We start from the raw sequence: 24,891 nt of genomic DNA, 5'->3' as shown, positions 1-24,891 counted from the left end.
CCTGTAGCACCCATAATTTATTTTCTGCTTTCAGAAGGAAAAGGTTCCACAAGTTGTTTTTAAAACAAACCATCGCGGAGGTTTATCTTGGGTGTGAAGAACAGTCAAGCCAAGATCCTGGAGATCTTAAATTTTTTAAAATGGCTCTAGGAAATAATACATCATTTCAGCTCATCTGTATAATGGAAGTTTCTTAGCTCTGCTTCCAGACATATAAACATTACCTCATAATCCTGTTATTGTAACAAAAAACAGTATTACGTTTTGTTCGTATTGTTTCAACCAACAACATGTATGCCTGAGGCATTTTATTTGCTAATAAAAGACCAAAGATACCACTGCTTCAGATTTGTGGGGTGCAGTGGGTATTACTTGCTCTGTTATTTAGGGGTGTATATGCAGGGTAGTTGATTTGCTACATTGGGCTGAGAAGCCATAGAATATTTTCTGAAATGTGCAGTATCATGATTTGCGTTCCAGTTACTTCAAATTGAGGGGTTTCAATGTTTTTAGCAGACTTTCTGCCTGCTGCTGTGTAGGTTAGTATTTCGGCTGTCCTTTGTAACCATCGTAGTTTTCAGACATTAAAGAGCGTCTAAAATTTCACAGGCAGCAGCACCAGGAACTTTAGAATAGAGTTTTGGGAAGTTGGTCAGGTCCTTCAGGTACTGGAGAGACACTTGCTGTTCATTGCTCAGAAACTTGCTGTTGTATACATGTAAAAAAATAGGCAAGTTTTCTTTTTATCATAGGTGTAAACCTGGAGAATGAGAGTTGGGGGGAAAACTGAACCCGCTTTTTATGAAGAATGTTGCAGTGCCAGGGGCAAAGTATGTGGAGCAGCTGCTTATCTTGGGAACTGGTTCCTCATCTTGCATTGCTGTTGCTTTCTGGACTCTGGAGTTTTTATATTACCAGTCTTGTCGTTCTGTGGTGCAGGATGAGAGTCAGCAGAAGAGCATGAATCACCATCCCCTAGCTGGCATGTGAATCACTGAAATATTCCCAACGTGAGTGCTTCCTCTGGGAAGCGTAAACAAGACAGTGGTTTGTGCAGTCTCGGTTCTTTCCAGGGCTTTTGTCCTCAAGAGTAGTGGAGTCATTTATGGTTGAAGAAGAATTTTGTTACTGGATAACAGTAGTGAAAGTATCTAATGGGGCCCTGAGGCTTTCTTCAGGGTTTTTCAGAATTTTCCAGTACCAGAAATTCTATTTATGGAGATACAAAGCTTGCATAAGACAGGAAGCGTGGTTAATCTCCTCACCCATTCACTTCCCTCTGCATGTGAAGTGAGACTGGGTAACAGTGTGGGCTCTGTATAAGGCTTTTTTTAGGAAAGAGAAAAAAGGGAGGGTTTCGTTAAGTTCTTGGTTTCTTTGAGGGCTATATCACAGAATATACAGAGAAAAGAGTTGCTGTTTATTTAGTCTTCAGACATGCTGTCTCATGCTAGCAGTTTCAGAATTTTCACTAATCACCTTGTGAGATATGTATAAGCCTGGCTTGTTAGGCAGCAGTCAGACAATGACCTTGTATTTGCTTTTCCCAGAGGGACCTTTGGGTGTCTCTTACCAGCCTTTAAAAAGAAACTGCAAAAAAACCCACCTTATTTAGCCTCCTTTTTAAAACATAAATAGTTACACGATAGGCGTTTTGATGTAGGAGTCTGTGCAGTTTTGATAAGAGTTGCTATTAACATAGTTGTAGTGTATTTTGTCTTCCTCTGCCTCCCTTCCCCACGGCGGGCAGCTGCGTATGCCGGGCACGAGGGGCGTGCTGGAGGCTCCTGGTGGGTCCTGCCATCTGCCTCGTCACCCTTGGTGGGATTTAGAGATGTTTTATCTTAAAGGCTAGAAAATCTGGGGGCTTCGAAAGATGGCTTTCTGGATAGGTGAGATACAGACTTTTTACTGTTGTCTGAAGGAAACTGATATAACTACCTTTTTAAATTACACTGTGTTTCTGTAGTGTCTGCAGGTACGGTCTTATTCAGCCTCCCAGATGTGTCTTCTCTTCTGCTCTTAGGACCTACTGCATAAAATACTGCTTAATCGCAGTGAACAGTTCTAAAATTAAGCCCATCTTAAACACCGGTCGAAATTTAGCAGTAACACTTGGCTGATGTGTGGTTCCACAGTCAGTTTAAAGCGATGCTGAGTAAGGTGCTACCGAAAGAGGTGGTCCCACTCAGCTTTCTGGTTTTGGCGCTTCTTACGAATAGCCAAGCTCCCATCAAGGAGCTGCTGTGGACCCTTCCAGAAGCAGCCACAACTTTGTGTAAGTGACATGGAGGCACAGATGCCTGGGTACTGACTTCTTGGCGGTGCTGTTGCTCATCTCTTGCTCCTGCTCTGTGAAATCCCAGCTGTCCTACCACCTTGTGGCAGCAGCCCTGGGGACGTGTCCTGTGCCTTGTACCACGTTGGGGTAGGGAGTGGGGTGTACAGTATTTTGAGGAGGAGAAGAGTCAACATCGTGAGATATGTTAGGGTTTGCTGGACTGAAGAAAACCCAGATTGATAAGAAGCTTCCCCTTCAGGGAAGATTTCTGGTGTTTCTGGCCCACAGGTGAAATTGCCTGCCGTGTATCTCCTGCTGTGACTCCAGGTTTTTGCCCATTTGTATCTGGCGTGTGCCGTGCCACATCGGATTGCTGGTTTGGCTGCAAGGGTGGTCTGCTGCTGGTAGCAGTACTGTGCGTTTAAAGGCAAAGATATGAATGATGCCTCCAGGAATGTGCTCTTGGAGAGGCATTTTTTCCCCTCTGTCTGAGGGATTGAGAGCCTTATATAGCTGACTAAGGGAATTCTGTTGGTGAGAGAAGAAATGCTGAGGATCCTGCTTGGAGACGCTGGATGACTGTGTGTTTGCTCTGTGTTTGCACTTCCTGCAGTTTGTGCTGCGTGCCTGTGGGCACTGGGCTCCCACTCCTGCCTCCCCCAGGAGATGAAACTTTTTCCCCTCTTCCCTGGGGCTTTGGCTGGGGGGAGATGCTGTGCAGATATTCCTGATGGCATTAGGTTCCCCGTGGTGCCAGGCTGGTAAACTGTTATGCCCTCAGCATTAATCCAGCTTCCAGACTGGTTTTAGAAGGGATTCCTCCCTAACTTGCCTTTCTCCTGCCAGTCTGATTGGGGGGGGTGGGGTGGGGGTTGTAAGTGTAGGTTTGTGGTGGATTTTTCTGTCCTACTCCGTAGTCTGGGCAGGGAGTGTTTCCTAGGATCATCTGAAATTTAAGCATGTGTGTTAGCTATGCCCTGAGTCTCTCACGCTATTCCATTGAGGTCTGTCGGATTCGTCCTGTTGATTTGTGTGGGAGAAAATCCCAAGGAGAGTAGCAGAACTGGTGAGGAGTTTGGAGGGTGGAAGGAGAGAATTGTGCTTATGCTGGGAAACCTTTGTAATGTAAATGAGCCATAAATCAGTTCTCTGAGTGGCTTAATGCACTGAGTATTTTCCTGTCAGACAGCAGTCTCTGGCACAGAGAACTTGTCTTGTATAGCGCTTAATATACTGATAATAACTCCAGGTTTTTACCACTATTTTACTGGAGTGGCTGTTTTTATTTCAGTAGGCGCAAACCTAGCATCTAGCCAATCACATGTAAACTTAGCGTTAATTACATTTTATGTTTTTGACATAACAGTGCATTTTTGTCAGCTGCTGGATTTTTGCTTTCAGTAATGCTTCTATAAATACATGGCTTCAAGGTGCTAATCACATGTTTCAGTCAGACAATCTTTAAAAATCAGATCTTGTTAAGCAGAAGATTTACCTGAATGTTCAATATCTGTGTTAAAAAGATGATGCTTCTCTTTCCACCTGGGCCACAGCAGGTGCTGCATGTAGCAGTTCTGCTCGCCTGAGGCTGAGAAGGGCTTTTTGTTATTGTAGAAGTGTTTTGTGTTACAAATGTTGCCAAACACCCGCCCTCTCCCCTCCATTTTTTTTTTTGGCAATCGCACAGTGTGTCTTGCAACTACAGCATATGACTCTGGTCCCGTGGACTGATCCATTTGAGCAATTTTATGCATATGAAGCATCGCGCCATTAGGTTTAACGGAACGGTGATGGTTGCTTGTAGGCACGGAGCTGCAGCAAGGGTGGTGGGAGCGGGGCGCAGACCCAGGGCTGCGAAGGGGAGAGGAGAGGAGCCCAGCAGCTCCCCAGCCACCGGCCGCAGCAGGGCTAGGACCCAGCATGCCAGGACGCCTTCCTTCCCAGCCCTGAAAGGAACAAGCAAGGGGACACAGAGGCGGGTGGCAGGCTTGTCGGGCTGGGGCCAGCCCGGTTTGCTAGGAGGCCCTTGTCCTTGGATGTGGCAGGGGACTGAGCATAGCTGGCCGGCTTCTCCCCACTGCTCTGCTTCTGCAAGGGCGAGGCGGCTCTTTCTTACCCCCTGGCCGGGCGCTTAGCCCCGGCCATGCCGCAGCCTGGCTGCACATGAGTGCTGTCAGCAGAAGGGCTGCCTCACGCCATCGAATTCGATCGCTGTAACTTTCTGGTTTCCTCAGTTTATTATTCTAGTTTGGCATCTGCTTGAAGCACGGTGGGAGTTTCTGGACTCACGGTGTCTGGAGAACGTGGAGATGGAGCAGAACTTCTTGTGTCCTCCTGTTGCCTCTTCTTCAGTTGTGCTGATGGAGGGCAAGATTTATTTTTTGCCATTGTTTTTGCCCTGTGGTAATTGCTTCTTCCCCTTCCAATCATAAATGTTTTGATCGCATGTTTAAAGTTTCAGGTGAAGAGTAAGTTAAAAAATCCAAACTATTTTTCAGTCAAAAATAAAAGCATAAATAATTTAATATTTAATATAAAAAAAAAGAAATTTGAAGATGCAGTAATTCACACACACTTTGCCTCTTACAAGTGTAAATATAATGGGGAACCTGTTACACTAGTATAATGGTGTAGCTACTAAAAAATACCACACCATGCCAAAGACTCATTTTAACGTAGGGTTTGAGAAGTTTGAGTATGTATGAAACTGTATGAGTTTCAACAAGGCCAAGAGCCGGGTCCTGCACTTGGGTCACAACAACCCCATACAACACTACAGGCTTGGGGAGGAGTGGCTGGCAAGCTGCCTGGCAGAAAAGGACCTGGGGGTGCTGGTCGACAGCTGGCTGAACATGAGCCAGCAGTGTGCCCAGGTGGCCAAGAAGGCCAGCGGCATCCTGGCTTGTGTCAGGAATAGTGTGGCCAGCAGGAATAAGGAAGTGATCATGCCGCTGTACTTGGCACTGGTGAGGCTGCACCTCGAGTACTGTGTTCAGTTATCACAGAATCACAGAATGTTAGGGATTGGAAGGGACCTCTGTGGGTCATCTAGTCCAACCCTCCTGCCGAAGCAGGGTCACCTACAGCAGGCTGCAGAGGACCTTGTCCAGGCGGATCTTGAATATCTCCAGAGAAGGAGACTCCACAACCTCCCTGGGCAACCTGTTCCAGTGCCCCGTTTTGGGCCCCTCACTACAAGAAGGACATTGAGGTGCTGGAGCGTGTCCAGAGAAGAGCAACGAGGCTGGTGAGGGGTCTAGAGTACAAGTCTTATGAGGAGTAGCTGAGGGAACTGGGGCTGGTCTGGAGAAGAGGAGGCTGAGGGGGGACCTTATTGCACTCTACAATGACCTGAAAGGCTGTTGTAGTGAGGTGAGTGTCTGTCTTTTCTCCTAAGTAACTAGCGATAGGACGAGAGGCAGTGGCCTCAAGTTGTGTCAGGGGAGGTTTAGATTGGATATTGGGAAAAATTTCTTTACTGAAAGAGTGGTCAGGCATTGGAACAGGCTGCCCAGGGAAAGTGGTTGAGTCACCATCCCTGGAGGTGTTCAAAAAACGTGTAGATGGGGCACTTTGGGACATGGTTTACCGGGCATGGTGGTGTTGGGTTGATGGTTGGACTTGATGATCTTAGAGGTCTTTTCCAACCTTAATGATTCTATGATACTGAGTTGCATTGGTACATGCATGCCGTGGGACTGTCCCATGTAGACAAGCCCTACCCTGTCATGTCATCTTTATACTTACAGTTAATGACATGTTTTTTTAACCGTAGTATTAAAAAGGTGGTACCATATTATTTTGTACCGAAGCATTGATGCAAATACCTCCTCTAGATGGAGGGGGATCATCATTCTCACTTATGAGATATCCATTGTAGGAGACAATATTGCTCATTATTCCAAACGATAAAGCTGCAGATTCCTCATTTTCCCACCCACTATCAGCATTGCTGGGTGTTTCTTTGAACTTTAATCCGTGTGACAGGATCTTCAGAACACTTGGGCATTTTCTATTCTGTGCTGAGTGAGCATCAGTTAATGGGAACTCTGTTCAGGAAGCCAATTAAACTGCTCAAAGTGCAAAATAAGTTACAAGTAGTTAGGGGACAATGAATGCAAACATAGGACTGAGACACGTGGTGGGTTGGTTGGGATGTTCTTAACAATTGCTCTGAAATACTTTAAATAGAACCGTTCTCCACTTGTGTCACGACACTTCTTGCTGTGGATTTGTTCCTGGGTAGAGGAATTTGCAACCTGTTTGCAAGTGCGTGCACAGCATCTCTTATATTATGAGCTTCAGATGTGATTAACAGAATCCCTGAGAAATGCATGGTGGCGTTTGGGTAACTGTATCATCATGAAAGTTAGCATTTAAAACCATGATTTTCACTTCCTTTCCAGTGATTATTTCCCCCCCCCCCCCCATCCTGGTCTTCTCTATTAATAATAAGAAAAGAAGTTGTATGTTTTCCTCTGTGTTTTTTCTTTTTTAAACTAGTTTTGTTGACACCTGTATTAAATCTGTAGTTTCATGCCATACAGAATGGTGCAGTGATGCAGAGAGACTTGACATGTAATTGTTAATTTTCAAAGTAACTTTTTAATTAAAAGTAAGATCTAATGCAGTTAGGTGCTTTAAATCTCAGTCCCCTCTAAGGTCATTAAATAGTGGTTATTTGAATAAAGAAATAATTGAATTTTTTACTTTACTTTGATCACTGACTTCTTGACCATGGTTACTTTCGGATCCCTCCACACCTTGCTGGTCAGCAAAGTCAGTCAGGTGACTTCTCTTACTGAGTTGAGTCAACTTATTCAATATTAAAATCCTCTTTATGGAGAATTTCTTCTCTTCCTGCTGCTGTTGAAGAAGCAGAGTCACCGCTTCCTTGCTTTTTGCAGCAGGGGAAGCTGCCTGTCTCCCAGCCCTTGCAGCGCAAACCTTCATGAAAATTTCCCACCATCAAAGCACCTTTTCTGGATAAGTGAGAAGAAGCTGCCACAGCCGCTTCAGAGCTCCTGTCCAGAGCTGTTGGGCTGTCCATGTCTGATGTGCATGGCGTGGCCTGTGTCTGGTTTGGCTTTCTGGTTTCCTCTTCTTGCTGATCTCAGCCTAATGTTACAGAGAAGAAGCAAGGCTGCAGCTTGACAAGCCCTCTGGTCTGGGCAGAGTGCCTTTGAACTGGCACTGCTTTTTGGAGGAGTCTTGTCTTCTCCTTTGTGTTGATGCAAATGTTAGCACAGCCAAGTGGGATCTAATGGGGGGGTGATCTGACTTTGAAAAATTAGTTGATATATTGGCACTTTCGCTATGTTGTCTTTAATGTAGATAATTTCCCAGATCTGGTCCCTGTGGAGCTGCAACAAACACTTGTGTGCAAGAATGGGGACAACTCCTGGGGACAGGATCAATGGTGAGCAGAGAGACAGGCGCCTTCCTTTGCTGACAAAAGTGGCTTCAAACACTTTTGAGCTACAAACTTTGAGCAGAGTCTCTTTTTCCTTGAACAGTACCGTGCTCCTTCTGAATCCTCGGGGTTTGCTGTGCTTTTAGCCCCGTTACAGCTGCATTCACCATGCTTCAGCTCTGACAGGGGCCCGTCAGCCATGCTTAAGGAGCAGGTGGGAAACGTGAGCATGGAGGGATTCTTTGTGAGTATGCCCACAGATATACAGGCAGTTCTAGCAGTTTGTGGTGTAGGTACCTGCTGAGGGGGGAAAGAAAAAAAAGAGGCTTTATCTCTGTGACTGTGTTCTCCATAGCCCTTTGTAGGCTCTGCCATAATGAATTTTCCTAATTGCTTTTTGTATGTGTTTACATCTTTGGCAAACACAGCATGCCTAAGTTATTTATTTTGAGCTGCTTTTCACCTTATCTGAAAGTATTCCTTGAAAGAATTTAATGTGGTGCCCATGGTACTCCTCATGTAAGAAATGCTAAGATACCATTCCCGGAGATCTTTTTCGTGGAGATGGATTGAGCTACGTTATCGCTGAATGGAGTGCGTCACATTTCCCATGGACTTTGCTTTAATTGACCACTGACTTTCATCTGCTGTTTTATTGCTTCATTGTGAATGTTTATTGCCGTTAGAGTCACTGAGTGCTACATTTCCTTCTGACTTGTTTTCAGTCAGTTTAATCAATACTAAAACTGTCTCTGTATTATCGGGAAGGTTTGGCACTCACCTGATCTGAGAAAGTGGGCGTGCAGTGATGGCTGCGTGGAGCGGTACGCATCCCCCACGGGTCTTCGTGTACCTTGTCATCGTCTTTCTCCTTTTGGGTTGTTCTCAGCTCTTGCACTTTGTTTCCCTACGTTAATCAATTACTGGTTTAAAAGGTCCTTCCTCTTTGTTTCATGGGAGCTGAGCTTCTTGAACAGTGTTCAACTGAGGCAGGGAGGGAGGGAGTTCATCAAAGTTTTGGGAAGAACTTGAGATGTGTTTCGGCCAGCCTCACCACCACGTGCTGATGGTCCCCATCAAATAATCTTAACAGTTTTAATACAGTGTGACTCTCCTGTGCAGAGTCGGTGCAGCATCCCTGTAGCATCCCCCGTGGCCGTGTAACTGCAGTCCCCTTTCTCTCAGGGTTTGGGCCTGCTGCCGCGGAGGGGAGCGGTGGCTGGGGGAGCTGGCGCCGAGCGTGGGAGAGCAGCCGGAGCCCAGCGCCGGCTGTAGGTGACGGGGCAAGGCCATTCCTCCCGGGCCAGGGCTTTGGCAGGGGGAGGCTTGCTGGTGACCCACTTTCGGAAGAATGCGTTGCATGTGTAGGGGCAGTTTGGGATGATTAACGAGCACCACAGCAGGAGAAAGTGTCTGGCATCGTTAGCAGAGGAGAAGAGGAGGAGCAGGGTGGGAGCGTGGTCAGAGTCCTGTTGGTATTTGTGACAAGATAGCTCTGTGGTGCGCCCTTAATTGAACATGCCTGTTAAATGAACTTCAGGCAGAGTTAAATGAATCATCCAAAGGAAGGAATTTCTTCATTTTGCCGTCTGCCTAAAGCTGTTCTTTAATAGCCTGCAGTAAGTGAGGTTACAAGAGAAGGAATTAAATAGATGTCTAAATCAAACACAACAGCTTTCCAAAATGCTTTTCCTATGGAAAAGATTTTATTAAATTGTTGTCATGGTGATGGAGTGCTGACCACATCGTAACCTCTTTTGCTAAGTGAACAGAAAGGATGAGAATATTTTCTGCCTTTGAAAACAGAAAGTTTATTAAGCTGTGTGGGAACACTGTATTCTTAAATTTAAGAAAATAAGAACTTTCTGACGGCTCAAAATTCTCTCGAGTTTTACCCTGGGAAGTGGTGAGTCCCTCCCCTTCCCCCCTGCCCCTCCAATAAACATAAGAGAGCTGAAGTGGGATATTTAAAATTCCCTGATATCAGTCAGAAGACTGGGGCAAAAATTAACATATTTTCATTTAGTCTAAGAACTTTTTTCTATCAGAAGGTACAGTGTCTTTAAAATTGCAGAACAGCTTTACTACAAATCCTTCCCTTCATGTTACAGATGATGAAACAGAGGTAGAGTGACTTGGTTTTGGGCAGTATCAGGAAGAAAATGGGCATAGCCTGATTGTTAGTAGAGCACTTTTTGGAACATGCCAACTGTCTGAGTATTGCTGACAACTGACCATGAGTGAAACCTGGTGCTGGTATTTGTTGTAAATAAGTAACGGGAATTCAAATAAAAGTGGATATTTCCGGCTTTGACCTGTGCTACTGCTGGTATCAGAGCTTGCTGTAGTTGCTGTTTGCCATTTGGAATGACCAGAGTATGGACACTTTTCAGTGTCTGCATCCACCACACTGCAATCGCGCTGTTGTCCTTGATAACTGTTTCAGAGTTACTTTTTTCATAGTTTTTTTTTTTTTTTCCCTGTGCAGTTAATTGTTGAACTCCCTCAAAAAAAATGTGTTCCATCCCTTGTTTCGGCCTTAATAGTCTGAGTAGTAAGCATATAGCCTCGTGGCTTGCTCATTTCCAAAACGGAATGCATACCAACCTGAAGGGCTGGTGTTTCATGGAACATGCTTTCCTGCGGGGTGGATGCTGTTTAGTTTTAGGAAGATTTCTCACTGGGGATGAACGGTTTTGTATTCATTTCTGTTATGAAGTGAAAGCAGCTGCACTGTGAAAGTCAGGAGCGAAGCACTATGGTCTGGCAAGCAGTCTGACTTCTTTTGGCTCTGCAAACAGTAATGATTTATTTGGTCTGAAATTGCTTGTTCATCAGGTTACATCAGATGGGATGAGAGCACAGCCATGCCCGGATCTGGCCGAGTCGTGCTGGCACCGAGCTGGGTGACAGAGAGATGGATGGTCTGTGCGGTCTGGAATAGAATGGATGACTAGGATCAGGCCAGTGGGTGCTTAGCGGGGTTTTTTACTGTAAGGTTTCTGTACATAGGGGTTTTTTTTTCATGTCATGAATTTGATTTATTTAGCTGTTCCGGATGGCATGTAGGCTACAAAGGAATTAGTACATACTATATTGAGTACAGCGATTTAAGTTAAGATGAAAATGGCTAATTCTAAATGAAATAATTGGGATGTGTATCATTTTGTATATAGAGTAAATTAACAGAAATCTTGATGTGAACAAAACAGATTAAGATGCTTGAAGTGTTTTGAAGTTCTTTTTTACAAGTTCTGTTGATCTTATTGCATATATGCATAAAGGGACTGAAAATAAAGCGTTTATAGAACATGATGTGTTTGTGCTGTGCAGGATGTTAAGCTGATTGCATGCCAGATGTCAAGGCACATTTTAGAGGATGCACATTGTGGAAAATTTCCCAAAAGGAAAACTGTGTCAGCTTCAAGATAAGATGAAGATTTCTTCTCCCTTCCCCCTTCTTTTTTTTCATTTTTTTTGAGGGCCACTTTTTAGAAACAAAAGCACCTAACAGCTAGAGTTGTCCGTGCTGTATGATTTTTATTAATCTAATACATCATAAAAATCATGCCTTACTATCCTAGGAGTTTTCAGAACATCCCACGATATAGACCTAGTGCTCTTTGTCTGTGATTAATTATTATATATCAAAGGAGGTCCTATTCAATTGTTTGTTAGACATCTCTGTTGAGTAAGTGCTAACCAAAACCTAATGGAATTTCTAGGAAAAAAAAAAAATCAGATTTCTGTTTCTTCTTGTCTCAGTGTCAGAGTTGCATCGCTTTGCTGGTTGCTTTTAGTATTCTAGTGGTAGCTGTGCAGATAACATCACCCCTCTTTTCTCTGATCAGTTTTCTTTTTACACTAACCACCTGCCTTATTAATGTAATGGGAAATTCAGGCTGTTCTGAAAACGCAGATTTATTTGCCTTTTGTAGGCAGTCAAATAGACTTGGATCTGGAAGATGAAGTAGGCCATTTCTTGAAATCTTTCCTGGCTTTTTTCCTGTAAGTCATTGCCCAAGCTATTAAGCAGTCAGTGGCAAATTAATTTAAGTGAGCGCTACTGACCTTGTATTTTTACCTGCCTACCCTGAAATTCTGTCAATTTCAGATCATTAGTCTTGGTTAAATCATATGAGAATGGTCGTTGTGTTGCAGAAAGTTTCTGCTCCCTGTTCCCTCTGTAAGCTGGATGCCTGAAAGATCTCTGCAGCCAGCTCACAGCACCTGTTAAGAACCAGCTCCTCTGATTCTCATGGGACTTGGTGGAAAAGCCCCCATGCCATCCGTTGTGCACAGTAACAGACTGAAAACTTTTACTGGAAAACTCTGTATTAGGACACAGTTAGAAAGTGGCTTATCAGTTGTTGCTCAGAAAACATTTTGAGGATCTGTAAAAGGATACCTCTGTATAAAATGAGAAGAAATGTTTTGCCTGTCAGAACTAATGAGCTTGAAAAACATTATCTGATGTCTAAATGAAGTTACACATCTGTAAGACGGTTTCCTCAGAAACTGGAGTGTTTTTTGCAGATAAGCTGTTTGTTTCTCCTGCCCTCCCTTTTTCTCTCTCCCTCTTCCTTCCCCCAGCAACTTTCCTAGTGAAAACACAACATATCCATTGACTCTGATACTGAAAAACAAACTACTTCTTCTGCAGTAACACCTTATCCATTCGCTGGAAAAGATGCGTGTTGTTTTCTCTGAAAATCCTTTTGCTCTCAAATCCGTTATGACAAGACTGAATGCTGGTTTTATTCAGAGAAATCCCCTTTAAAATCTAACAAAACCACTCAAAATCTTCCAAAGTAGTTGAAAAAGGAAATAATTTGACAAATGGTGTTCTTAAATCCATCCTCCATGGTGGCTCTTGCCATGAAGGGTGGGAAATACCCGAGAGCTGGGAGAAGAGCTGATTAAACCTTCAGCCTCCAACTTTTCCGGGAGGTGATGGGTTCGAAATTTGACTGGGAGAAGGGCTGGCAGCTTGTGTGGGCACCCAGTCTGCCTTGCTGGGATGTGCAGGCTGGTGTGAGAGAAAGGCGGGTGGAGGCTGAAGGGGGTGCCTCAAGGGGATGGGGTTCTTTTGAAGATACAGTAGAAGCTGTGACTGCTCTTCACAGCCCCATCTCTGCTGCGCTGTACCAGTGCGTGTTAATAATGAATTGCCTTGGGTGTATACAGGACTTTATTTGCTGTATTGAGAGGGTGTACATAATGATGTCAAAAAGCATAGCAGATTTGAGACTGCTGTTAAGGTTTTAAATACAGCTGAAGGCTTGTTTTGGTTGATTGGGATATTATAGTTGAGGTTTTTCAAGAGTGAGTGGAGGGTTTCTTGTGATTTTGGCCAGGCTTGAGAGACCTCTAAAAGCAGCGTCTTCTGAGCAGAGATCATAACCCCAGGCAGAGCTGTGGTAGCTCTGAGTCCTGTGATGAACATCATGGATACTCGGTCCGCATCCGGCACTTTTTCTAGTGCCAAGGTTGCCGCTTTGAGAGTTGGGTGGTCATTGCCTTGAAACGGAGCAGTGGGCAGAGTAGGAGGCTTGCCACTCTCAAAATCTCATGCCTGACATGAGGACAGAACAGAAATTGTGGAGTACACAGATTCTTGGTCACTTTTACCTGAAAAGTGCCTGTGGTGTGGCCCATCCACAGTGGCAGCTGTGTGCCAGGGATGCTTTCGGTTGTGTGATGAGCTCTTGGTGGGCTGTGGTACGTGGGAATCTGGCAAGATTAAATGCCCATCGGGAGAAGCATTAGTCAGTTATGTTGCAGTTAGTTCAGGCAGTCGTTTCTGCTTTCCTCTTTCCTGTCACTAATGGAGCAGTTCTGTTTTAGCTCTTTATTCTTAAAGTTGCCTAGGGCAACTTTGAAAACTAGTTCAAATGAGTGTGTTTTAAGGAAAGTACTGGTGGAAGTTGTTCGTATCGTCACGAGGACTGTTGACCTCTCAAGAGATTTTTCTCTTTATTCTTTTTTTTTCTATTCCAAAAAAGGGTTCTATGTTTCCATTACAGCTTTTTCGGGGAGGGGGTTGTTTTGAGATACTACCTATATGCTACAGAAAGCTTACTTAACAGAGTTTGTGATCAAAACAAACAGACCAGGAATCTGAAGACAGAGGACTCTGATGCAATGTGAGTAGAAATGGGGCTGCCAGTGGGTTCTTGCCAAGTTCTCGTCTACCGAAGCAGATGACTGGGGTACCCCATGATACACACACGTGCAGGAAGGCTGTTGAGTCACAAGAGTAAAGCGTCAGGGTTGTGTCTGATTTGCAAGTCCAGAATCAAGTACAGCTGTGAGGTAAGGATATGCCATTTCAGCAGAGGGTTGCTTTGCAAAGCTTTCTGCTGGAGCTAAATATAGACATTGCGTATGCAATGTAACTGTAATGTTTTGCAGTTGCTACAGCAGCCTTTTGATCAGGACTGTGGCTTTTTAGTCAAAAATAGGCTTCCTTTGCTTACTCAAATTTTCATTAGTCTAAACAAAATGCTTCGTTTGTTGTATAGAAGTATTCACTTTTATCTTTTATAAATTCTGGTAGGTTGTTTTCATATGTAGTCAGGACCTGATCTGTAAAGTTTCATACATTAAATCTCTTGGTGTGCAGGGCGTGAACTACTACGAGTTGTCTTACAAAGCAATGTGTTTGAATGAATGGGGAACCACAGCAGAAGTAGGACCCGTCCTCACTGAGCTGGCTGCAGAATGTGGATCTCCTGCTACCATACTTTGGGCAGCATTTAAGAAATACGTATGCATACGTGTGTGACAGGCACACCTTTTGCAAGACAATCTTTTGACATGTTTCACTGGGAAGTGTTGGTCACGTGCTCTGAAAAACTGCCCTTCTCCAGGGCCTCAAGCTGGATATTGTAAACTTGGGAGCTGGTTTTAATGTTTTACCTGGGGGTGGAAAAGAAAAAAAAAAAGGTGTGTAGCCTGAAATGTCTTACCATAAAGGTCAAATGCCCTGTGTATTTATTTTTTTGTTGTAGCCTGAAAAATATGTTGATAGAGTATAAATATAAAAGGTGGAAGGAAGAATCTCTGAAATTCCTGCATTATATTAAGAACTTAATACATTAAATTTTCCCTTATGTAAACTACTGCTGTGAGATCATGTATCCTTTTCCCATTTCTGGTGACTCATTGGTTGTCTGTATTTTCTATGCATAATTCTTCCTGTGCAATTAATAAAGTTTTTAGCATCAACAAGATTAATATACTACTCCCTCCCTTAATTACCTTGTAACTAAGGAGTTAATGTACTAGACAGAAGGATCATTAGACAGATGAGGTTTTTGGTTTGTGTGGTACATGTCGGTGATTCTTAACTGAAGACTATTTTAGTGATGCTGACCCTCAGCCCATAGAGTCAGCCCGTGCTCTCACTAGGCAAAGTCAGTGCTGAAGATGGTGATTTAGCAGAAAATTCCCTGTCAGGATTCCTGAAGCATCTTTCTCACTTGAGCTGTGCTTTCAGCAGTCTTCTGAAAAGAAGCTCTTGTTGCTATAGTGATAAGTTGGAAGATTTATAGGCAGCTCGTTAAGATTTCTCTCGGAAGAGCTGTAGCAGCTGGAAAATGTTCCTGCACAAGCAGTTTGCAGCCACATTGGTCGTGTTGCGGAAGGAGCTACTGGGTGACACCTGGTGTGGGCTGCACAAGAACAGATGTGGAGTAGCGTGGGCAACCGCTGGGAGATAACCTTGGACAAAATGGAAATAAATAACAAGTTTATATCAAAACAAGTAGATTTATAAAGCAAGAGCAGTTGACTGTGAAGTTACGTTAGCTGTTGCATTATAATACATTATGATCTGAGGTTTTATTTTATCCCAAGCTTCATCTTGAAAATGTGATTCATTATTTTGTTTCTATGTTTAGATGTGTGGTGGTTTAAAAACAAAACAACTTTTTGATGTTTTGTGTTTCTTTTTCCCCATTCCTCTTCCCCAGTAAACAACAGTATAAACCTTACTACCTTTTCTGTTATTCTTCAGAAGATATCCTTGAGATAGTGAGATGGTGATTGAAGAGTATTCCTTAGGATAATCTTAGCTACTAAGTCACTGATGAAAGTGTGTGGGTTTTACTTAGTTGTAAGAAATTCTGATATTAAATTAATTTTTAAAAAATCAAGTGAGCAAGTGAGTTAATTTGTCTGTAGAGACTGGCTACATCTTAATGTTGTGGGTTTTTTCTTTATGCATAGTTTGAAAAAGAAAAGGCAAGCCAAACAAAACGCCGAGACTGTCTCTGCCAATTCCCCTGGATCTCCTGTTTCCAAAACACCTTCTGAGAAAGATGATGAAAGTAAAGTTATTTTGGAACAAATCAGTTCCTCTGAAGACAACTGTAAATTTGCTGGGGAAAAGGAAACTGTTCCAGACAAAGAAAAGAAGAAGAAAAAATACAATCAACTGAAAGACGTCAGACGCACAGAGCTTAAGCGATACTATAGTACTGGTGAGTTACGTTAATGCTATAGTATTTTAAAATATTTTTGTTTTGATAGCTTGTTAATGTATTTTTCTCGTATTCTGTAGGCCTTCCTTAAAAGGGTAATTAACTTTGGATATCTTTCCCGTAAAAACAAACGAAACTACGCAGTTCTGCGTATCATCTGCTTCTAACTTTAACCTTGCAGTTCTTAAAACATACATATTACTTGTTTCTCAGTGCTAAGACTCAGTGTTGTTGTAGGCAACATTCAAGTTTATTAGTACATTTTAATTTGTTAAAAGATTTTTCTTCAGTGGTCTGTGGCATTAAGGTTCAGTTTTTTGGTGGGGTTATTTGTTTCATAAGTTGATTTATACTGTTGAAGACTTCAGTCTTAATTCATATGCATTTTGTCTGCTGAAGTGTGAACAAGTAAGTAAATTAACTACATATTTTTAAACAAGTTGTCAAAGGGCTTGTGTGCTGGAAAGCTTGTTTCCCTCCCACCCCCCAACTGTATCAGTACCTCAGTGAATCATAAATATCTTTTTTAGATTTATTCTTGCAAGTAATTCAGAAAAAAAACCAGTTTGTGCATAAATATGAGGTGAGTATATACACATCTGTGTGCAGCTCTAGAATGTAATTTGTTAGATACTCTTCAGTAATTTTAGATATGATTTATGAAATACTTCTTCCCAATTTTCTCTTGGTATTTCGTAGGAATGGTGTTTTAGATGAAGAAGAACTGTGGTTGCATCTTGGAAGGAATCCTTTTTTAGAGAGAAGGCAGGCAACAGAAAATTGTAGTTACCCTGGAGGCAGACTTCTTTCCCGCTCGCACAGTGTGTGTGAATAGCTGGCTGCTAAGGAGGAGTCCTCATTAGGAAGGAAATGAATCCGCAGTAAAAATGTTGCTATGTGTTGACTGGCACATGCAGACTAATCCACACCTGGAGCTTGTCTTTCATGAGGCATACCATGAAGAAGATAAATCATGGAGTAATGTTTCCTGGCAGGCTCAAGAGTTCACTGTGATTTATTGATCAGTCCATAATTTTTGGCAAGTTTAAATCTCATGACATCGGTAATCTGGGAACTAAAAGAAAACTTGCTTCTCTTTGTCTGACGTTCTGAACACAGTGTTCTTGAAGTAAGATCTGTACAAGGAAAGAATTGGAGAATAGTTAATGAATGAACCTGTGAACTCTTTCTGGTTTGATAGTATGCTAATTTAAAAAAACCAAACACCTCAAAATTTCAACTCCTGTTGCATTCCTGGTGAAGTGCTTATGCTAAAAGCACAGATTTATTGTTGGTTATATATACCTACAGGAATTGGGGGTGGCGCAGGCTTTAGGTAGCTGAATTTTGTTTCTCTGATGTTTCATTAGTTTTGTGAAAAATGCTGCAACAGTTGCACTTGCAGTGGAGAGGTGGGGAGAAGGGGGGTGATGACACCCCTGCCTCTCACTGAAGGGCGCTGCAGGGCTGGGTGAGGGAGAGCGTGAAGCTCTCCAGGCTGTGTGGCTTGTTGTCCAGCAGTCAGTACAAACTCAGGTTTTACTAGTGTTTGTTTCATAAGTGTTACGGTGTTTCTTGTGGACTGGCATCGTTGCGGGGGTGACTTGAAATGCTACTGGCCATCATGTGGGTGTGCAGAGCGTCTGGGTTCTGCAGAAACAGAGAATCTCTGTTGAGAAATAAAAAAATTTAATGCTGCTGTTGAGCTGAGCACAGACCCAATTGACAAAATCCATAGAGAGAGAAACGCTTTTATTGTTTAAACGCCTGCTTTCATTTGTTCCTAAATAATGAATTTCACCCAGCCGGAACATCAAAATTGTGGAAGTGAAAGTTTGAAGAGAGATGGAAAATAGCTGATTGTGAAATAAGTGCAACAGCTCCACGTTCCCTATGCAATTCTCAAAATGAAGTCATTTCAGTGGAATAGTTAGTTGCCATAGCTTTAGTCTGAATGTCTCACACCTGCCTTCGTCCACTGCAGCTATCCCTGGCAGTGGTTGCCTGCTTAGCTGTTGGTTACTGCTACTCTCCGGAAAGCTGCCACCTTCACACTCATCCCGAGCAGTTTCTGAGAGCTCTCCCTGTGCCCACAGTGCCCTGCACAAACTGGGCTTGTTTGAATAGTCAGCCTGCACCCGTGTGTGGCAGAGGATAAAACCACCCGTCTTGCTGAGCTGAGTTCTGCCAGAAGGTGTGCGTGCAGCCGTTCTCTGCTGGAAAATGTGTTAGCTGCAGGGGCAGGAAGGTACTGCCAAATCTGTAAAGACTTTGTGTTTTTAGTTGTTGATATGCTTTCCTATGAAACTGGCTGAGAGGGATTATCCATGCATATACATCTTTATTATTTAACATTATAGATGCATATACCTCAATTCTTTTTGTTCCACATGATTATTTTTCCCTCTGAGTTGTCCCTTTATTGATGTTTCTGAGGTCCTCTGTTTTTCTGATTGTGTTTACACAAGGGCGTGGGCGTTTTGTTTGGTGGTTGTTTTTTTCCAGTTACCCAGCTTTGACTTAATGTCTGGAACTTTAAGAAAATCTGATACGGGAATTAATTCCTTTTCTAAATGCTTTCTGCACTTTGCCAAAATGCTTAGTTTTCCTAGTGAAAAGAGAAATGCATTAGGTGTAGCAACATTCTAGCAGATTCTCATCTGTGTGCCAATATGGTGATGCATACATACTTTATTTTGCAGCTTAATGGAGGTCCTGTCATAAGCTGCTTTGAGCCTAGAAGGGTTGTGTCTGTCAGTCAGAATGAAGACCTCTGTCCTCTGAATAATCTCCCTTTCATATTTCACAGGACTGTAAATCCTTCTTTATTGTTCTAAAAGAAATGGGGAAGGAGCATCACATCTCACTATAATTTGTTCCTTGCACACCACATCCCTGCATTAGAAGTTTGTGAATGTGTTTGCCTGTATGAATTTGTAAATGCTGACAGTGACAGCCTTACTCCTTCGCTTTGAATGTCATGCCTTTTAATGGATTTATGTAAGGGCTGATACTCTGGCAGAAGGATTTTGTTGACTTGGTAAACCCCTCTTCTCCAGTGGAAAGACTGTAATGCAGTTTCCAAAGGCTGTGGAGAACTGGAGGTGGTGGTGCTCCCTGCCACACTTTGCAGAAAAGAGGGTGAGTAAATGACTTTTCTTATTTGAAGAAGATGGAAGCTCAGCGATGGAGGAAGAGGCTCCTCACCTGGTATCCAGGTGCCATGTTGTGTTAATGGCTGCAGCTGGCGGGTGTCATCGCCGAGCCAAGGAGGAAGAGGAGTTGCAACTTGGGCATCCTCTGTGAAAGGGATCCTCCAGCATTCCTTTCCCCAGCCGAAATTGTTCTGTACAGCGGATCTGCTGCCACTGTGTTGGCACCGTTAGAAATAACCTGATGGTATGAGCTATTGATCATTTCTTTTGAGATACTGCTAAACGGCTGAACAGGTCCCACTGCCAGAAGGTTTCTTCAGTGTCACCTTGTATTTTCCTTTTCTTAGCACTTGTATTGTTCTTCAGTGGCTCTGTAATTCTGGAGTAATTTGTACTGTTCAGTCTCCAAATCTTGCTTTGCTTTGACATTGCTTTGCAGATACAGCCCTTGTTTTCTTGCCTTAAAACAACAGAGGTGCCGATACTGGTTGTTCTTTGCTGAGGACCAATGGAAACAACACTCTCTTCTCCTTATTTTTGCCTCATCTCTTGGCTTATGTGGTAATCGGCTTCTTAACTTTGTCTTAGCCTTTCCGCTATTGTTGCTGCTGTAATCTGCTTTCAGACTTCCAAGGATGTGCCTGTCTGGCACAGTGCAGTGGCTGTGTAGGCACCCTGGCTGCTACACCCAGTGCCCAGGGTGCTCTCGCCTTCTTCGTGGGATAACCTAGCTGACCCACTTCTGCAACTTGGCTGCTTGGTTCAGACAGGCTTTCTGTGGGAAAGATGTTGGAAGATGTTGACTTGCTAAGCTTCGATATTATTTTTTTCTCTTGTTTTTTTCCTCTCTCTTTGTTCTGCTTTTTCCCCCCATGTGTCACGGGCTCGAAAACACTTTCACAAATACGAGGCGAGTTGCAGGAACCCAGCAGTGGAACTGTAGCAGCCTAGAAGCGCCAATTGATTGGCTCTAGGGCAGGATGCACATCTCTGGAATAGACGTGTTAGGTGGACTCCTGTGCGACTAGGAGACCAGGATTTCTGTCAGGAATTGCTAAACTGGATGGAGATGATAGTTTGTGTTTTGCCACTGAAGACACTGAAACAGGAAAAAATGTGACCTTCTGAAAGCAGGCAGTGTAACACTGGTGTGAAGTCGGGTTGAGCGCCAACACTCAATTTCATCCATGTATTGTGTCTTTCTGCCAGATGTGCAGAATATTCCTAGATTGCACCAGTTTTGCTTGAAAACATAAGTGGTCGGCATATGTGAGGAATTGGTCTCAATTAAAGAATGCATCATACGGAGAAGTTTTTGGTTTAGGTGACTTGTCCCACATCACACAGTTACTTTTATCTTATCCGCCAAATAAAATCCAGCTGACTAGCTTATTGTTCTGCACTCTAATCATAAAGCCATCCTTTCTTGTTCGCTGTATGGGGTTCAGTTTCTGCGGCAAGCAAGTGGGAGGTGAGACTAACAAAACCCCCTCTTATTGTAGCTCTGATTTCTATCCAAAACAAGCAGGAGTCCTAAACACCATGAGAGGGAAAACGGCATGTGCCCCTGTAATGAGGTAGTGTATTGTATGTTGAACAGGAGGTGCCGGAGTATCTCCCCAGAGTCCAGAGGCAGAAAATGGATGCCTTTTTGGCTTGTCCTCCCTGCCATCACTCGGGCCAGGGGCGATACAGGAGCAGCACAGCGTGCATAGAGTTACCAAGCCTCTGAATGATCTGGGTGGCTGGCCAAGAACTAATGTTGGTAAATAAAACAGAGAGGGCATAGCAGTGTTCTTCACTCATAATGTGGTGAAATTTGCCCTGACTGGCGCAGAACCAGCAGAGGCAGCTCCCATGATGCCAGCAGTGCTTGCTCTGTTTCAAAGTTGAAAGTTGCTTGCAATGCAGTGAAAATCTATAGAGAATTTAAATTTAATAAAAAGGTGGGGCCCTTACTGAACCCACTTTGCACAGTAGTTTCTAATAGGTCATTTGCTACATAGGCATAATCTGAAGTGGACTTTTCAGTATATGTTGAGTTGAAAATTTAAACTTCCTTCTGCTAATGAGTCCTGGTTTTGTCTTTTTACTACCTGGTGTGGTTATTCAACAGCAGCATGCAATTGAAGACTTAGTTATAAGTACTACTCATAAAAGGTAGAGTGCATTTAAAAAACCCAAGAAAATCCATAGAAGTGCTTGCTGGTAATTCGCTAACTGCAATCAGCGCTAATCTCTAGGGGCTTGATTTGGTCAGCTGTACTCATGTAGCAAAGTACTTTGTATTGTAAGTAATCCAAGTGGTTTACAAACTGGGCTACCAAGCGTTGTGTTAAGTTGCGTAATACAACAGTAAGAGGAACAGGATCTGAATTTTCCCAAGTTCTGAGACCCTGCTTTAGCCTTTGGGCTTCCGATTGGCTTCAGACAGCAAAAATGAGAGTAGATACAAGGAAGGGTGAAAAGCAAAATAATTTGTTTCTTCACGAATCAAGATCTCAAACAAAAACTAAAGCAGCATAGCAAGAAGTTTATTTGGTTGTAATTGCCTGAGTAGAATAACAAAGGGTTTGGAATAACTTACATATGAGTGTAAACTGGATGTAGTGGGTAGTGGCTGGCTGGGAAACCTCAGGCAGTTGGTGTATTTGCATCAGTTGCTGAAACCACGTGGAAAGAATGAGGTGGACAAGTGACTGAGAGGCAGTCGGTTTCAGATCACTTGTTTTGGAATAAGAACAAATGATCTTGAATCCCAGTGGATCAGTGTTAAAGCCACCAGGTTGTATTCAAGCTGGGCTGTTAATTGGTGTTTACTAGAAACTGTTGCACGTAGAAGGGATGCCTTGTCCACAGGCAGGAGAATTTGATGTGAGCAGTAAGTACCAGAAATGGTGCTGCTGGGACTGAACTTCTGAAAATTTGGATGGAAACGTCTTCATGCTCCTTGAGCTCCCCAAGCATGGAGTCCTCTTCTAATTCTCATCTTGATGGATAAGCTCCTGTTTGTTGTAAAACTAAGTAAAAGACACAAATAAGCGAAACTTGATGCAACCCATAGGTATTGCTTATCAACACACAACGAGTTGCCTCAAAACCTACAGTTCAGACAGAAGAATGAGCTGTTTTCAAGTCTGCTGTTAGATGGAAGTGAAGGTGTATGGATATATAAAACCAAATTTTAATCTTAGCTATTGACAGTCAATAAACTAATCTGTGTTTGAAGTGGGAAGCGAGGAAATTGAAATGGGAAAATGAAGGACAGGACATGAAAACTCTGTCCAGTAACATAAAAATAAAGAGGTTTCTTAACTGTTAAAGCCAAAAGAGACACCAACAAAAATTTTGGCTTCTTATGTGAAGCTAGCGGTTGAATTTTCAGTGATTTTCTGCTGTGCCTCTGGGCAGCAGGGAGAAGGAAATGACACAGAGGGAGAACTGATATATCCTCTGGTGTGATTTTCTCCACTCAAACAGTTAGAAATTAGGGTAAACATTAGCTTAATAAATGCAGTTTCTTGATTTAATTGGCAGAGGCTGCTTTTCTTGTAGGAGTCCTAGGAGTTTGTTGATGAAACTTCTTTGTCACTGATGTGGCTTTTCTTCAGTAAGCCTTTAAAAAGGGTTGATACAAGATTTTTATATTCCTCCGTTTAATTTTCAAATAGTCAATCAAGGCCAGTTGCATTTGTAAGAATGATGTTGTTGCTGATGTTATGTACTAGTGTTTTGTGAGGCCCTTGAGTTTATATTCCAGAACATCATGAGTTTTAAGTTTAGACGGTATCTCTCTCCAGTGGGATGACTGAACAAGCGTGTTTAGGCCTGAAGGGATCAGTTCCTCGCCGTGTGTGTTCTAATGCTTTTATGGGTGGGGGGAAAAAGCGCCCATCACATTTGTACAAAGTTGTAAGGATTGTAAGCAGTGCAAGTTACTAGTGCTGAGTTACGTGAATTGGTTGGTTATTTGAGCACAGGCAAATGACATGTTTTAAAGGTAGGTTGCAGAACAAAGGTTTCCAGGATGAGGGTCCCGTTAACTCTAAAAATTTAACTGGGATACTTGATGTGCATATTTACCTGAGCATAAACTCGCGAAACATCACTTTGAAGAAAAAAAAAAAAAACAGTGCAGGTTCTTGGAAGTTTTCTGTAAGGGAGTAATGGGAGTTATGGTGTGACTGCTGCTGCACCGCTACCTCCCAGCCTGGTGTCCGTGGTTCCAGGGCGAAGTCGTGTCTGCTGGGGGGCCTTGTAGGAATGGCCGTGCTGTGTCAGACCAGGGCAAAGCTAGTGCAGCATTTGTTCTCCCACCAAGGCCACACCTGGATGTCTGGGGAAGATTAAGAACACAGTGAATTTTGTAAAATTATCCACACTAATGTTTTCCTGTCCTCTGATGATTTTCAGCTGTTGGGGATCTTCTGAGCTGCTTGCAGTTCGTGCATTTAGAGAGTGTTCTTCCACGTGCTTACCTTGTCTTTCCCTGGCCCTGTGCAGATTTCTAAGATGTCTTTTGGTAAAGAGTGCACAGTTTGCTACCGTTTGCATGAAGATCAGTCTTGCTTCTGCTGGCTTTGTTTGGTGGCCACTATTCCTTGTAGAAGAAAATGAACAGTCAATCCCTACTCGCCATCTCCAAGCCTGCTATGTTTTTTTGTACTCTTCTCTCTGTAAAATACCCCTTTTCCATCATTTCCTTTCCAGGCCAAAGAACTTCGTCACTCCTTACATGTAAGCTGTTTCATGACTTTGCTTCTCCTTGTTATCCTTCTCTGAGCCTCCAGGACCCAGGGTGCTGGGACAGGGAATGTTTTTGCTCTTAACCCAGATTCTCTGACTTGATTTACTGCGAACTCTGTTTAGCACAGCTCAGGGAAGATGCAAAGTTTGGGGGGCTGGGGAGACTCCTTCAGTTATAACTGTTCTTGAGGGGAAAAAAAACCCAGGGCTTTATCCTAAATTACTTGTGTAAGTAATTGAAATACCGTAGCGAAGAGTTTTGGCAAACTGAGCAAGCCAGGAGATGGAGAGACACAAGTGGAGATTAGAAATCAGGGATACCTTTTTAACAGTGACAGTAATTACTGAGGCAGAAAATGAAGAAGGGTTACAGTGGAATTTCTGTCACTGAGGAAGAAATACCAGAATTTTATATCTTCTATGTTCGGCTATAGCAGTTATTCAAAGTAAGATTTAAGATAGTGACGTCTTGTGATCTATTCCACAAAGGTCAGACTAGGGAGTGACAGTAGGTTGTTGTTAGATCAGCTAAAACTGATCTCGCTGCCGAAAGAACCAGATGCATTTCCAAGGGCTGTCTGTTTTCCCAGGGCCTGAATTTTCAGGAAGAGTGAGCACTTAGGTTCTTAATTATATTTAAATGCAGATGCACTCAGCACCTCTGAGAAGTGGCTCCCGGGGGGAGGGAGGGAGAGAGGGAGGAAAACTGTGGAGCGTTTGGTCGCATAGCACACGGCGAGGCCATGGCAGGTGTGGGTGTGTGGGAGGGAAAAGGGGAGCGTGTCGGGAGAATGAGGAGAGCTGTCGTAT

The 24,891-nt window shown here is 43.2% G+C and overlaps 1 protein-coding gene across 8 annotated transcripts in view; it reads left to right on the top strand.

Annotated features, from left to right (window-relative positions):
- NCOA7 (nuclear receptor coactivator 7) overlaps positions 1-24,891 on the top strand; it is a 99,137-nt gene that overhangs the window by 30,389 nt on the left and 43,857 nt on the right. For all 8 annotated transcript variants that reach the window (XM_075414112.1, XM_075414113.1, XM_075414106.1 and 5 more), the window contains one exon: positions 15,927-16,180. In XM_075414112.1, coding sequence (XP_075270227.1) covers positions 15,927-16,180 — 254 coding nt within the window. The remainder of the gene's footprint in view (positions 1-15,926; positions 16,181-24,891) is intronic.

Source organism: Opisthocomus hoazin, chromosome 2 (assembly GCF_030867145.1).
Source record: "Opisthocomus hoazin isolate bOpiHoa1 chromosome 2, bOpiHoa1.hap1, whole genome shotgun sequence".
Taxonomy (NCBI): Eukaryota; Metazoa; Chordata; class Aves; order Opisthocomiformes; family Opisthocomidae; genus Opisthocomus; species Opisthocomus hoazin.
This window is presented reverse-complemented; position numbering and strand designations above follow the sequence as displayed.